Source organism: Trifolium pratense, linkage group LG2 (genome assembly GCF_020283565.1).
Source record: "Trifolium pratense cultivar HEN17-A07 linkage group LG2, ARS_RC_1.1, whole genome shotgun sequence".
NCBI classification, from domain to species: domain Eukaryota; kingdom Viridiplantae; phylum Streptophyta; class Magnoliopsida; order Fabales; family Fabaceae; genus Trifolium; species Trifolium pratense.
Window position 1 is genome coordinate 52,520,545 of NC_060060.1, and position 14,337 is coordinate 52,534,881.

Genomic DNA, 14,337 nt, shown 5'->3' on the forward strand with positions numbered 1-14,337 from the left:
GATCTCTGGTGTAAGGTCCTTTATAGCAAGTATGAAAGGAACAAAGACCTTAGGATAACCATAAACTCTCAAACTTATGACTCTCCTTTGTGGAAAGCTCTAACAGGTGTCTGGGAACAATTTCAGCAGAACATTGTGTGGCAGTTGGGTGATGGAAATAATATCAATTTTTGGCTGGATAAATGGACCCCTAGCGGGACTTCTCTTATCTCCATCACTAATCAAACTTATATCGACACGACCATCTCTATGAGGGATGTGGTAACCGCTTCAGGAGATTGGAATCATAATTTTCTTACTTCCAACTTACCATCTACCTTTGCTTTTCAGGTTATTGCTCTTCCCGCACCTAAGGAAACTGACGGAAAGGACAATATTGGATGGGGAGGAACCAACACTAGAAATTTCACACTTCAAAGTGCTTATGAATCTTGTAACAATAAAGCTCAACCCATCGAGGGAGATTGGAAGGCCTTGTGGAATTGGAAAGGCCCTCATAGAATTCAAACTTTTATGTGGATGGCAGCTCATGAGAGGCTGCTCACTAATTATCGTAGGAGCAAATGGGGTGTTGGAGCTTCTCCAACGTGCTCTGGATGCGATCGAGACATTAAAACTATTATTCATGTTTTGCGAGATTGCCCCATAGCAACCCAAACATGGATAAGGCTGGTCCCTTCAAATCAAATATCTAATTTTTTTTCTCCTCTTAATTGCAGGGATTGGATCTTCAGAAACATCAACCAACAATTGTATGACACTCAGGGTAAAAAGTGGAAGACAATTTTCATGGTGGCATGTTGGTACATGTGTATGTGGAGGAACAAAACGATTTTCGAGGAAGATTTCCAGCGTCCGATGAATACGACTTATACTATTCTCAAGATGGCTGAAGACATTGATAACTACACTCATCATCCTTTGAATCCTCGCCAATGTGACACTATTTTCATTGGCTGGAAAAAACCTCAAGAAGGGTGCGTTAAACTTAATTGTGATGGAGCATACAATGATTCTTTGGGTCTAGCTGGTTGTGGTGGTCTCTTTCGGAACTCAGATGGCAGATGGCTTAAAGGATACTCTCACAAAATTGGAACTTGTGACGCTCTATGCGCTGAAATGTGGGGTATGTACTTGGGAATGCAACTAGCTTGGAGATATAATTTTCACCATCTTCAAGTGGAAAGCGACTCAAAAAGTCTAATTGATAAGATCACCGGAAAAGTAAAATTCAATGGCAGTCCGCCCACCTTGATTCGTCATATACAAAAGCTTTTAAAATTGAACTGGCAGGTGCATTTCAATCACACTTTGCGGGAAGGAAATCGAAGTGCTGATTGGCTGGCCAATTTTAGTTTTTCTTTGGATTCGTTTAATACTTATGTTATGGAGACCCCTCCGAGTGTAATCTCTAGTCTCCTTTTTGATGATTTTTTTGGGGCTTGCATGCCTAGGAATATTTATGTAACTCTGTAGATCTCTGTATCTTTTTTGGGCGTTAGCCCTCTTTTATCACACAAAAAAAAAATCAATAACGAAGAGGGTCATCGTGGTGGCGAGAGATAGCGAGGATTAGGGAGGGTGTTGGTGAGTCAGGAGGGAGATGGTTTGGGGAGCATGTGGTTAGGAGGGTTGGGGATGGCTCTGATACTATCTTTTGGACAGATCCCTGGTTGGATGAGACTCCTTTGTGTGAGCGATTTGGTCGTCTTTACGTCTTGTCAGAGACCAAGTCGTTTACGGTGGCCGAGATGTTCACTCTAGGTTGGGGGTTAGATGGGGCAGCGTGGGTGTGGCGGAGGCTGTTGAGGGCTTGGGAGGAGGAGATGTTGGGGGAGTGTCAGAGTTTACTTTCTAACATGTCATTGCAGGCACATATTACAAACAGGTGGCAGTGGCAGCCAGATCCTGATATAGGTTATAGTGTTCGGGGAGCTTATGAGCTTTTGACTACCATTGATTCAGTTACTATAGATGATGCGGATCACCTCATTTGGCATTCTCAGGTCCCTTTGAAGGTCTCCATCTGTGCGTGGCGCTTATTGCGGGACAGGTTGCCTACAAAGTCAAACCTGATTTCTCGAGGCATTCTGTCTTCTGCAGCACATTTATGCATTTCTGGATGTGGGGAAGCAGAGTCAGCTTATCACTTATTCATCTCATGCCGCTGTTTTGGTTCCCTTTGGGCTTTAGTGTGCACTTGGATTGGCATCCCATCGACGAGTTCTACTTCTATTCGGGATCATTTCGTTCAGTTCACTTATTCAGCTGGTGGATCTCGAGCACGTCGGTCTTTTCTGCAGCTTGTTTGGCTCGCTAGCGTGTGGGTTATTTGGACAGAAAGAAATCATAGATTGTTTACAGGCTCAATTAGTACTCCTCTTCAGATGATGGACAAGATCAAGCTTTTTTCCTATAGGTGGTTGAAGATGACGAGTGTTACTCTAGTTTCAAACTACCATAGTTTGTGGTCTAGTCCCTTGTTATGTTTGAGTCTTGTATGATTTTGATTGTGTATTTCTTTCTTGGTCTCACTGTAAACTTTGGTAGTCTATCTTGGCACACCTTGTGCTGAGGAGGCTGTTTTGTTAATATATATATATATATTTTTTTTAGACCTAGTTGGGTCTAAATTAGCAAAGTGCACCTTTTCAGTTGGACCAAAATACCAATTCTTTTTAATTAATTAACCAAATTACCATCAATGGACGCGGATCCAGTGTCTCGCGCGTACCGCAGGACCATGGTTACAGGCCGTTAATTTCCATCAGACAGCCAAGATCTGATCTCATCAAGACTGTCTGATCAATCAGACAGCCCATATCATCCGAATCCATCAGATTCCAGCGCGTGCACCACACTGGATTACACCCTGGAGAGAGAAGAATCTACTTTTTATAAGCAGGACACGTGTCGCTGTCTGATTGGCTGGGCGTGATTTTTTTCCATTTAATACTTTGAACTCAATTATTTCGTTGTAAATTAATTTTTTATTTTTATTTTTATACCAAAATTCATAATTTTTTTTTCTCTACAAATAGAGACTTGGTTCGTTTGATTTGGACACAGAAAAAAAAACTCAATTTTTCACTACCTTAATCTCATTTTTCACTGCCTTACATCAACTCACTGAAATCATTCTACCAGGAAAATGGTTTCAGAGTACAAATCTCTGAAACCATTCTACCAGCTAAATGGTTTCAGAAGCAAACACAATTAATAAATTACTCACTGAAACCATTCTACCAGTAAAATAGTTTCAGAGTACAACTATGTGCAACAATTCTACAAGCTAAATGGTTTCAGAAGCAAATAACTAATAATCAACTTATTGAAACCATTCTACCAGCAAAATAGTTTCAGATTACAACTCTCTGAAACCATTGTACCAGATAAATGGTTTCAGAAGCAAACACAATTAATAAATTACTCATTGAAACCATTCTACCAGTAAAATGGTTTCAGAATACAACTATGTGCAACCATTCTACCAGTAAAATGGTTTCAGAAGCAAACATTAGTTTTTAATTACCGTTTTATCTCATTTAATTAACTAAAAATAGTTTCAGGTCTCCAAAAATTTCATAAAATATACCAAAAGTTCCAGAATATTATCTACTATTTTCCTGGTATAATGGTTTCAGTGAGTTGGTTGAGTGGTGCGTGTTAAATTACAACACACAAGTAACGTATTTAGTAGACAAAAAATGAGATTAAGGTAGTGAAAAATTGCATTTTTTTTTCGGTGTCCAAATCAAACGAACCAAGTCTCTATTTGTAGAAAAAAAAAATTATGAATTTTGGTATAAAATAAAAAAAATAAAAAATTAATTTACAACGAAATAATTGAGTTCAAAGTATTAAATGAACAAAAATCACGTCCAGCCAACCATTGTGTGACAGTCTTGATGAGATCAGATCTTGGCTGTCTGATGGAAATCAACGGTCTGTAACCATGGTCCTTCGGTACGCGCGCGACACTGGATCCGCGTCTATTAATGGGTATTTTGGTTAATTAATTAAAAAGAATGGGTATTTTGGTCCAATTGAAAAGGTGCACCTTGCTAACTTAGACCTAACTAGTGTCTAAGTTAGAAAACCCCTATATATATATATATATAGGCAAAGTCTATGGTGCACAAGTGTCTTAAGTTGTGCACCATGCACAAGTCACCAAAAACACTATAACGAATACGAATTTTACAAAATCCACCGTTGGATAGAAAATTTATATCGTATAGATCATCCATAAATTTTTTTAAAAAAATTGAAAATCATTTGATATGTTATTGAGACCCGTCAAAATTAACGGTTTATGGATTTTTATTCAATACCGTTAATCTTGATGGGTCTCAATAACATATCAAATGATTTTCAAAAAAATTTAAAAAATTTATGGATGATCTAAACGATATAAACTTTCCATTCAACGGTGGATTTTGTAAAATTCGTATTCGTTATAAAAATATCGAAGACTTGTACACCATGCATCACTTAATCAAGTGGTGCATGTTAGACAAAGCCATATATATATATATATATATATATATATATATATATATATATATATATATATATATATATATATATATATATATATATATATATATATATATATATATATATATATATATATATATATATCATTTTAGCTTTTTCAAAAAAAATATGATATTTTCCCAAATTTTTTTTTGAACGTAAATGATATTTTCCCAAATTTATTTCCCAAATATTATGACTTTGTTCGTCGTGCATGCACCAAGGTATTTTCATTTATTTTTCAATTCTAGTTGATTGATATATCTCTTTCCTTTTAATATATTATTATTATAGCTTAGGGTTTAAAGCCTTTGAGTTGGGGATTTTTAGGATGCGAGAGAATTTGAGTGTGTTGTGATGAAATTAAACCCTCAATGACATTCATTTTCTGTCCACCCATGTTTGATTTTAATTTTCTCAGGCTTGTGTTCATAAGTATGTTAGGATATTTCGTATTATGTTTCTATCATGTTGTTCATTGATTTGTGTGTTTGAGATATTTTATATGGTTGCTAGCTATCTTACATTCCTATGATTGATACCTTGTGTGTCTTGTTTCAAATTGATGATACCTTGTGTGACTTATATAGTATAGTATAGTATAAGATATAGAATTCAAAACTTTGATTAAATAGCTAAGTGGTCCCTAGACATCCAAGTGCTAGGAATTGGGTTAAGGAATCAAATGAAGCTATGATGTACGGGTACTCCATTTGAGGGAGAGTACCAGTACCGGGTACGTACCCTACCCGTATCTTAATTTTCGCCCATACACGTACAGTTTTTCTAAAAATGGCGTACCCAGTACTGGTACCTGTATCGTACCCGCACCTAGGCAACGTTGAATGAAGGTGATCGATCATTAGGCTTATATAATAATTTTGGGTACTGCCAGATTAGGAGGACAAGAAAGAAGTTCCTTCCCACTGCCATGAGGAAGACAAGAAAGAAGACGGGGAGGGAACCACCATAATTAGGAGGACGAGCAAAACCGTGATAGGGATGCTGGCTGGAAGGTCATAATACTCCTATTGGTAAGGGGTAAGTTTCATTTTAAAATCATTAACTTATCAATTTTAGTTTTAGTGTATTTGCAGTTTAGTTTTTAAAACAAAATTAGGGCAGTTTAATTGATATTGGAAAAGCATAAACAAAATAGAACAATACGAACGTGGACACGCATCTAAAATTGGAACTTATAAAAGAGATAGTTTATTTTGTAGCACTCAGAACTACAGACTTGATGCTTTTGGTTATGGTCTAGTTGTAGAAGACGATACATCTGCTTCTACACGCGTCTTGCAAGTTTCCTTATTAGCATGGTACTATTGTAGGTATACATGATCATGTATCTTGGTTAGTGTATGTAGCTATCTTACATGGATAATTAAAGTAGGTACTACTATATGTGGTTTGAGTTCTCGTAGTGTTATTTTTTTTCTATAAATGTGATTCCTTAGTTCCACAATTTGAAGATCATGACATCTCCATTTATTCGCCTTGTTACCTTTTACTTTTGTTTCCGTTTGAGCTATATGAATTACTTTATTATTGTCAATTCCCTTTTGTTGTCTCTTGTTTGTTTGGTTTGGTCATTTATTCATTCATTCATTCATTTCTCTACTTTGTTTACTCACACAAATAGTGATTGGATTTAACTAAAGAAAGAATAATTTCTCATTTTACGCTGCTGTTTTTGTAAGTCCGCTTCCTTTTCGTAAGTCCGTTGCTCCTTTTCTGTCTCTTTTCTATGTTTTGTTTTTTGTTGTTGTTTGATTTGGTGGTTGGGCTCCGGTTGTGCTGGTTGTGTGCTGTTTGTAATTGATTCGATTGCACGGTTGTTGTTTCTTTTCCCGCTTTAGCATTTTTGTATACCTTTCTTTCTCTTATATGATTTGCTTTTGTTGGGTGCTGTTTGTGATGGTTTCACAGTGCCCATGTGTAAATGTGAATGGGCTAATACCACAAACCCAAGAGGCATTAAGACACAGTTATCTCATGCAAATGCATTTTTTACGCGTGTGTAAAAGTTCTGATTTCATTTGATAACAATTGATGAACCATCATCACACTAAGTAATCCATGCATATATGAGAGATATTAGACTTGTTTTGGACGTTTTTAAGTGAATAAATAAGAGAAATCGACACATAAATGGGAGTAACTTGAGATCCAAGAAAACCAGAAAAATTGTGAAACAGGGGATTTTGAACTACGCCGGGGGCGTGAGGCCTTCACGCGCGGCGTAATTATTGTTCAGCAATGGAGTATTTTTCCCTGTCAATTACGCGCTGCGTGATGCTCTATCACGCGCGGCGTAATTCCATCTCCAAGAAGCTGTGAATTATCCGTTGATCAAGCGCGGCGTGAGTCTGGACTACGCGCCGCGTGATGACAATGTTACACTACGCTGAGGGCGTGAAGAAGACTAAGCGCGGCGTAATTGTGGAAGATTGGAACCCTGAGTTTATCTGGAGACCACGCGCGGCATGGGAGGTTATGCCGCGCAGCGTAGTTGGTCAAGGAGCAACCACGCGCAGCGTGATGGATCTAACGTGCGGCGTGGTTGCGATTTGTATATAATGTTTCTCAGAATTTTGAAAAAGGTTCGGATTTTGGAGGCAAAATAGTGACTGAAAGGCTGAAGCATTGGTTTTCTCTGCAAGTTCCTGTGATTTTGAAGTGGGGATTGATCAGTATCAAGACATCCAACACCATGGAAGAAGTTTCAAGGAAGTTGGAGCTGAAGATTGATCAAAGATTTATGGGAAACTAAGTCCCTAGTGAGGTTGGTTCTGGACTTCTGGTTTGGAAGCTAAGCTATGTAAACTCTATGTGATTTCCTTATTGTAACGAATTTCTCTTGTAATGCTATACAATGAATTTCGAGTTTAAAGCCTTCTTACAATTGATCATTGTTTAGATTGATTCTTGATTTTGATTATGTATGAAATATGAATTGGAATCTGATATGAATTCATTGTGCACTAGTTGATTCTTTTGAGAATTTGGATGAATTAGTGTAATTAGGAATTAACGAACCGTATTGACTTCTTTACTTGTAATTTCCACCAAGAGATTGGGAAATCACAAGTAAGGGATAGGGCGAATTCATCAAGAGATTGAAGTTCGTCACAAGGTTAATTCAATTGTAGCATTGAGAAATTCGTTGCGTTGTGGTAAAATTACATGCCGTTTGCACCGTTTAGCATACCAAAACATCTTACAAACTGAATTTCAAAGAATTTTCCCAATTATGTGTCTTAATACCTTAATGTGTCCGGATATGATTGAATTGATCGAATTACCACAATCCTCGTGGATCGATATTTTAATTACTACTTGAACGACAATCGTGCACTTGCGAAAAAGTCATCAACAATGTAGGAGAATGAACGAAAAAATGCAGCAAATCGGAGAAAGCTAAAGATGAATTATTCACTAGGAACCAAGTTGATTGCAAGGACACAAGATGAGTTGGTATGATTCACTTAATCTATTATTTATTGTATACATAATTAATTGGTATAAGGAGTATGGGTTCACAGGCATAGGCATATTGGCATAAGGATTATGGGTTCTACTGATAACAATTTAATTTTGTTGCATTTCAAGGTTAATTGTCTAATTACAATTGTAATTTTGTTGCTTTGTCATAGCATAAAGTGTAATTCTAGCCAATAAACTATCTTTGACAAAAAAAAAAACTCCACAGTATTAGAATACACTTCAAATAAATAGTGTTTATGTAGCATCCCTAAAATGTCTTTTTTTTATGTGTTTGCCTAAATACCATTTATTTAATGTTATGTCTATACACTGGCGGATCCATAGCCCGGCCAGCCCGGGCATTTGCCCATGTTCTGGTAAAAATAATTGGTATTTTTGGGGTTAGTTTAGGGCAAAACTGATATTTTTCAGTGCAAAACCAAGATTTTGCCCATACTTTATAAATTTTCTAGCTCCGCCACTATATTTACATAAGACTTTTTTTTTGAAACGGTATGTCTATAGAAGACTTGCTTATGTGCATAACTAAAATAGTCTTATAGTATAATAAGAAAAAGGCTTAATTAATAAAATGGTCTCTTAAAGATATTTTTGGTTTCATATTGGTCCCTTAAAGAAAAAAAAAGATCTAAATAGGTCCCTTAAAGAAAAAAAAGGTCCTAATAGGTCCCTTAAAGACATATCCGTTAATCAGTTTGGTCCTATTTAGACCTCTTTTTAGGGACCAAACTGATTAACGGAGATGTCTTTAAGGGACCTATTCGGACTTTTTTTTCTTTAAGGGACCTATTTGGACCTTTTTTTCTTTAAGGGACCAATCTGAAACCAAAAATGTCTTTAAGGGACAATTTTATTAATTAAGCCTAAGAAAAATGTCTTATACTATTCACAAATTTATTTTTCTTCGTATCTCATTTAATTTAATGGTAAAATTATTGGTGCACGGATGTAAGAGTATTGTTAGTGTTTTCCTATGAAAAAAGATAACAAATAAATAAACATTTTCCGAAAACAGTCCCAAGTTTTAAAAGATATATTCTATAATTCTATCACAAATCATTAGATAATTGTTAAGAAAACGGAAACTGAAACTAATAACGTAGAAAATAGCAATTACATATAATTTGTGATTAAAAAATGTTTTATATTATATCTAAATTCAAATATCATGATTCATGGGAATAAAGGAACAAGGGGATGCTTCCAAAGTATAAGATAACGTGTGCATTAAAATTGACCAAGATATATTTCTTTATTTTCTTTTTAACCGCAAGAATAAGGTCTTGATTTTGATTAACAATGCAGTTACATCCGTCATTTTAATTCTCGCCTCAGGTGAATCTGCACAACAACTCAAAGCTAAGGCTAAAATTTCATGAAGTTCTTTCTAATGTTGTGAGACTAAATTGTAATCCACAACTTCCATAACTGAATTGACCATTGATTTGCTAATCCAAGTTTTCAAGGTTAATTCTCTTCCGGAAACATTTCACTTGTTGGCTTCTTTCCAATGAACATTTCCATTAGCATTATCCCATAATTGTACACATCTCCTTTAACTGAAATGACTCCTGTAGATCCATACTCTGTATGCAAATGTTAATCATTAATATAAATTTGTTTTTCACCATTCAGTCAACATATTTCATTACATTTTATTTAATTCAATTGTGAGACTTATTAATTCAATCGTAAAAACAAGTTTGTATATGGTTTAAGATTTGACTCACTTGAAGAAATTCATTTATCAAATAACTTACATACTTGACTTGAAGATATATCAGGTTATTGGCGGTTAGAGCTGAGTATATAAGTCAATGTTCGCAGGCCGATCGGTTTAATTTACAGCCCACACGGACTTATGATTAAGTTTTTTTGGTCGGTTTATATTTTTGTCAGTGTGGGTTGAACTGTCAAAATCGTGGATTAGACGGATTAAATATGTGGGTTGGCCCATTTAACCTATCTTTTTATTTTTTACATATATTAATTACATTTTTATCATTTTATAAATTCTAATTTCACCCATGTCCAAATCCAATACTAAGCCTTTTCCTATATAAAAAGTTTAAACATTAAATATAAAAAGAGAACAACGCATTCTTCTTTTTACCTTCACCTTGAGACAACAACTCATTAGACATGTTCTTCTCATCTTTTATTTAGTCTTAGATAGATACCATGTAAATTTATATATTATTGCATGCATGCTTATTTATTTTTTAAAAGGTCATGCTTGCAATTTGAATGCATACTTATAATCTTTCTCACTGATCTCTTTTTCTTTATCTTGTTATTTTTTATGATTGAGTAAAATAATAGCGTTATATACAAGAGTATTAGACTCATAAAAATGTCACATATTAAATTTTTTATTGTAAAATTATACTGCAGATTATTTATCTTATTTTTTGTAACACTTTGTTGTTTTTTTTTTGTAACATTTTGGTCGTTTATATTTTATTTGTAACATTTTGATCCTTTATCTTTTTTATTTGTAACACTTTAGTCCTTTTTTTAACACTTTGGTCCTTATCTTATTTACTTATAAAAAATAAAGGACCTAAATGTTACAAATAAAAAATAATAAGGACCATAGTGTTACAAAAAAAAAGACCAAAGTGTTACAAAAAAAAAAGATAAAGGACCAAAGTGTTAAAAAAAAATAAAAATAAAAGATCTGCAGCGTAATTTTGCCTTTTTTATTTATTACTTATGAGATAAAATTATTAACAGTAATCGTTTTCTTAAGCTTTTAAAAAGGAAGAATTTTTATAATATCAATATTTTTGTTTTTTTTTTAAAAGTGATTTTTTTTCGTAATAGTCTGCGGGTCAACCGTGTAACCCGTGGACTAATGCAGACCGACTCAAACCAACTTATCATAATTCGTTTTAATTTGTTGACGGGCTAGCCCGACTCGTTTAAAGTGTAGTTTTATGCAGGGCGGATTAAATGAGGCGAGCTAGCGCATGTACCCGACTCTATGGGCAGTTACCACTTATTTTCATGGGAATGTAAAATTCCCCATCCTTTAACACGAGAGTAAAAAGTGGAAAAACCATGTGTAGATTGTATTTCTAAGAATAAAAAGTTCTTGGGCATAATTTATAAAAACTTGAAACAAACATAAAAATGAAAGATTTTCAAAGTCACATTCCTTGAAATAAATTTGTAATCCAAGAAAGAACCACTCCATAAAAGTTTGGATAATTTGCTAACAAGCTTTGTTGGAATAAAGTTCACATTGGTGTGTGAATTGAAAATAAAATTGAGTCTCTTATCGGGTATTATTGTGATTTATTTTCCATTAATTTGTAACGGTTAAGTTGATGGGAGAATAACTCTATTTTATGGCTATACTAAGACAACTTGCCATAGTTTTCGATGTTCTTTTTTAGTCGATACCAATATATATATCATTGAACAATGAGTAGATTCCTTGAAATATATAAAAAATGAGATACAAGCATGGCTACAAAATTTAAGCCAGCCATCTCTCATAATAAAGATGTATAAACAACAAGCACTATTTTTTCACCAATGGATTTCATGTTATCATGGCTGAAAAATAGGTTAGCTAATAGCAAGCTTCCTCTAGGATCATGACAATAATTGGTTCATTCACAAGACACAACAAAATAACTTGCTAAACGATCAAGTAGATTTCCACATATGTCATTGGAAACTTGTTCCTTTTAATAGTCTTTTCAATGTGGTTGTGGATATGGTGCTTCCGACTTGATACTACTCTCTTTACTCTGCTCATACATTCAATTGTAGGAATGTTACACCTAGTAGTGAGGTTAGTTACATCTTTATATTTTCTAATACTCATGATTCATTCTCTAATTATTCAATTTCGGGATTGCAATTCAATTGTAGCGATAATTGATTTGATTTGCTTATTAACTGAGAATGAACCTGCCTATTAGTAGCTTCTACAGTAATTTAACTTTAGAGTTTAGATGATACATCTATCGTGGATAAATATGATAAGTGAATGAACTTTTTAGACTCATTATTTGGTTTCTTTAGTTGGATATACAAATCATGATGATTTGCATTAATTTTTATACCTAATGAATTGTTTAGACAAGAACAAATCTTTATCTTGTTAATCGTAAGCATGCGACCTTTTTATACTAATACTTGTATTAGTATTAATTTGGTTAAGAGTGATCAAAGTATCACTAGTTCCTTTAAATAAAGAATGGTCTTAGTACCATTATCCCTTTGATTTGAGAATGATCTTAGTATCATTTTGGAATGACCTCATTGTCATTATATTGATTGATATTGAATCATCAATACATGTGGTATTGTAGTACCACATGTGGTATCGTAGTACCGTTGATTCATAGATTGATGTCGTAGCATCAATTTGAGTGGTATTGTAGTATCACTGAATCACCGATGAATCATAGATTGATGTTGTAGCATCAATTCGAGTGGTATTGTAGTACCATTCAAGAAGGTGTATTCTTTGACCGATTTCTATAGTGCAGTAGCATATCGGTATACAGTTGTAACTAGGCTGTTTTATCCTGGGGACGGCGTGGTTGATAGTCTGCTTGCACAATTTTGGGCAGTGCCACGAAACGTCTTAAAGAGAGCGACCTAGTCCGCGACTCAACCCAATAATCTCTTTGGTGGTTGTAAAAATTATTTTTTAACGGTTTTTTAAATCCGAAAACAACAAGCTTCTATGCTCTTTCAATATATGTTGCCTACCTCAGTAAGGTTTTTGGTTCTATCCATAATGACGTTTACCACTAGTAAACAATGTAGTTCAATAGCAACGGTATATCACTGGTCAAAATTTATGGTCATATAACTACCGATGACTTTTTAGATAATGGCATGCTAACATATATCCTAAGATCACATATTAAAGTATTTAAATATTGAGTTTTCGTGAACTTAGCTTAGATGGTAACGACATCGTATTTTATATGCAAGAATCGAGGTCCGAATTCCGGACATCCCACGTATCCATCATAAGGGTAAAATTTGTAGTTACCAGGCTACCTGATAAAATAAAGCTAAACATAAAAATTTTACATTTAATAATATAAAAATAATAATATTTAAAAAGTTGAATGAACAAATTTTTTAATTTTTTTTTACATTACTTCCTTTACATATGTATCTTTAAAACACATTTTTGTATTTTTCTTTAGATAATCAGCCCAACCAAACATTTCCTAATTGGGAGTCAGGAAAAAGGGATCAGATGAGGGAGCAGAAATGAGGTGTACTATATTGGAAATTCAAGCTAATCAAAATGGCCAAGATTTTAGGACAGGAGCTAATAAAAGTGGCATAATAAGGTTTACTAATTTATGTATAATATGTCCTTAATTAGTGCGAATAACCTTTTTCCAAAAATATTCGTTGATTCACATTAAAGAAAATAATAATTAACCTCATATATCCTAGCTAATAGCTAGCTATAATAAGTAAATGATGTGCATGAAATACTTCATATAGTTGTCACATTTAAAATTTTCTCTAATCCAAAATAACACAAAATATATCAAAATATGGATTCAGGCATGTCATGGGCTGATCAATGGGACACCAACCCAGACCCTCCAATATCATCAGAGAAAGACAAGAAAAAAAACAAAGATGAATCAAAGGTAAGCAAAATTGGAAAGTCTGTGATGAGCCTCAAATGGGTGAAAGAACTACGTAAGAAAACTCAAAAATGATGAAAATATTGTGATTGCATTTATTATTTATGATGTCACCCTTGTCTATTTGGAATTTAATTTGTTATAATGTAATTGACAACTTGACGTTGGCCTTTTTTTGTGTTAGAAAATTGGCTTATTGAAGCAAATGAAATTCTACCTTCATTTTCTTTGTTTTGTTTTCCAGAATTTATCAATTATTATTTGCAATTTTATGCAGCTATTGCCTTGAATATTGTTAATTACATGATTAATTTTGTTAAACACACAAAGAGACGATAACTAATGAATTATTTTGTTAATATTAATTGTGATTTTTTAAATGTTTTTTGGGTGATACGTCACAGAATGATAGTTTGAGTTTTTTTTTTTTTTTTTTTTTTTTAACATTATAGTTTTTTCATTCATTCATTTTTTCTCGTAACAACAAATCGAACATAGTCATGTGTATGTTAGTATGATCCGGGTTCGATTCCCGGCAACGACGTTTTTTTCCCTTGGTTTTTGTTCCTTACGGTCTAGTTCCCCAAGGTTCTGTTGTATGTGTCTTAGTTATCATATTTGTATAAAAAATAAATTACTAAAAATG

General features: G+C 34.0%; 2 protein-coding genes and 1 long non-coding RNA gene across 3 annotated transcripts; all 3 read left to right on the forward strand.

Moving 5' to 3' along the window:
• Nucleotides 1-1,751: 1,751 nt before the first annotated feature.
• On the forward strand, nt 1,752-2,504 carry LOC123904921. The gene has a single exon (XM_045954522.1). It carries the CDS (start codon nt 1,752-1,754, stop codon nt 2,502-2,504), a length of 753 nt encoding a protein of 250 aa, XP_045810478.1.
• Nucleotides 2,505-5,202: 2,698 nt separating this feature from the next.
• On the forward strand, nt 5,203-9,445 carry LOC123909891. Its single transcript, XR_006810032.1, has 3 exons — nt 5,203-5,580; nt 7,927-8,019; nt 9,385-9,445. It is a non-coding gene; the product is annotated as an uncharacterized LOC123909891 (long non-coding RNA).
• Nucleotides 9,446-13,517: 4,072 nt separating this feature from the next.
• On the forward strand, nt 13,518-14,006 carry LOC123910142. The gene has a single exon (XM_045961195.1). It carries the CDS (start codon nt 13,596-13,598, stop codon nt 13,764-13,766), a length of 171 nt encoding a protein of 56 aa, XP_045817151.1. The 5' UTR covers nt 13,518-13,595; the 3' UTR covers nt 13,767-14,006.
• Nucleotides 14,007-14,337: the final 331 nt, after the last annotated feature.

Coding starts and splice junctions, on each gene's coding strand:
- LOC123910142 (XM_045961195.1), top strand. CDS start 13,596: ATGGATTCAGGCATGTCATGGGCTGATCAATGGGACACCAACCCAGAC.
- LOC123904921 (XM_045954522.1), top strand. CDS start 1,752: ATGTTCACTCTAGGTTGGGGGTTAGATGGGGCAGCGTGGGTGTGGCGG.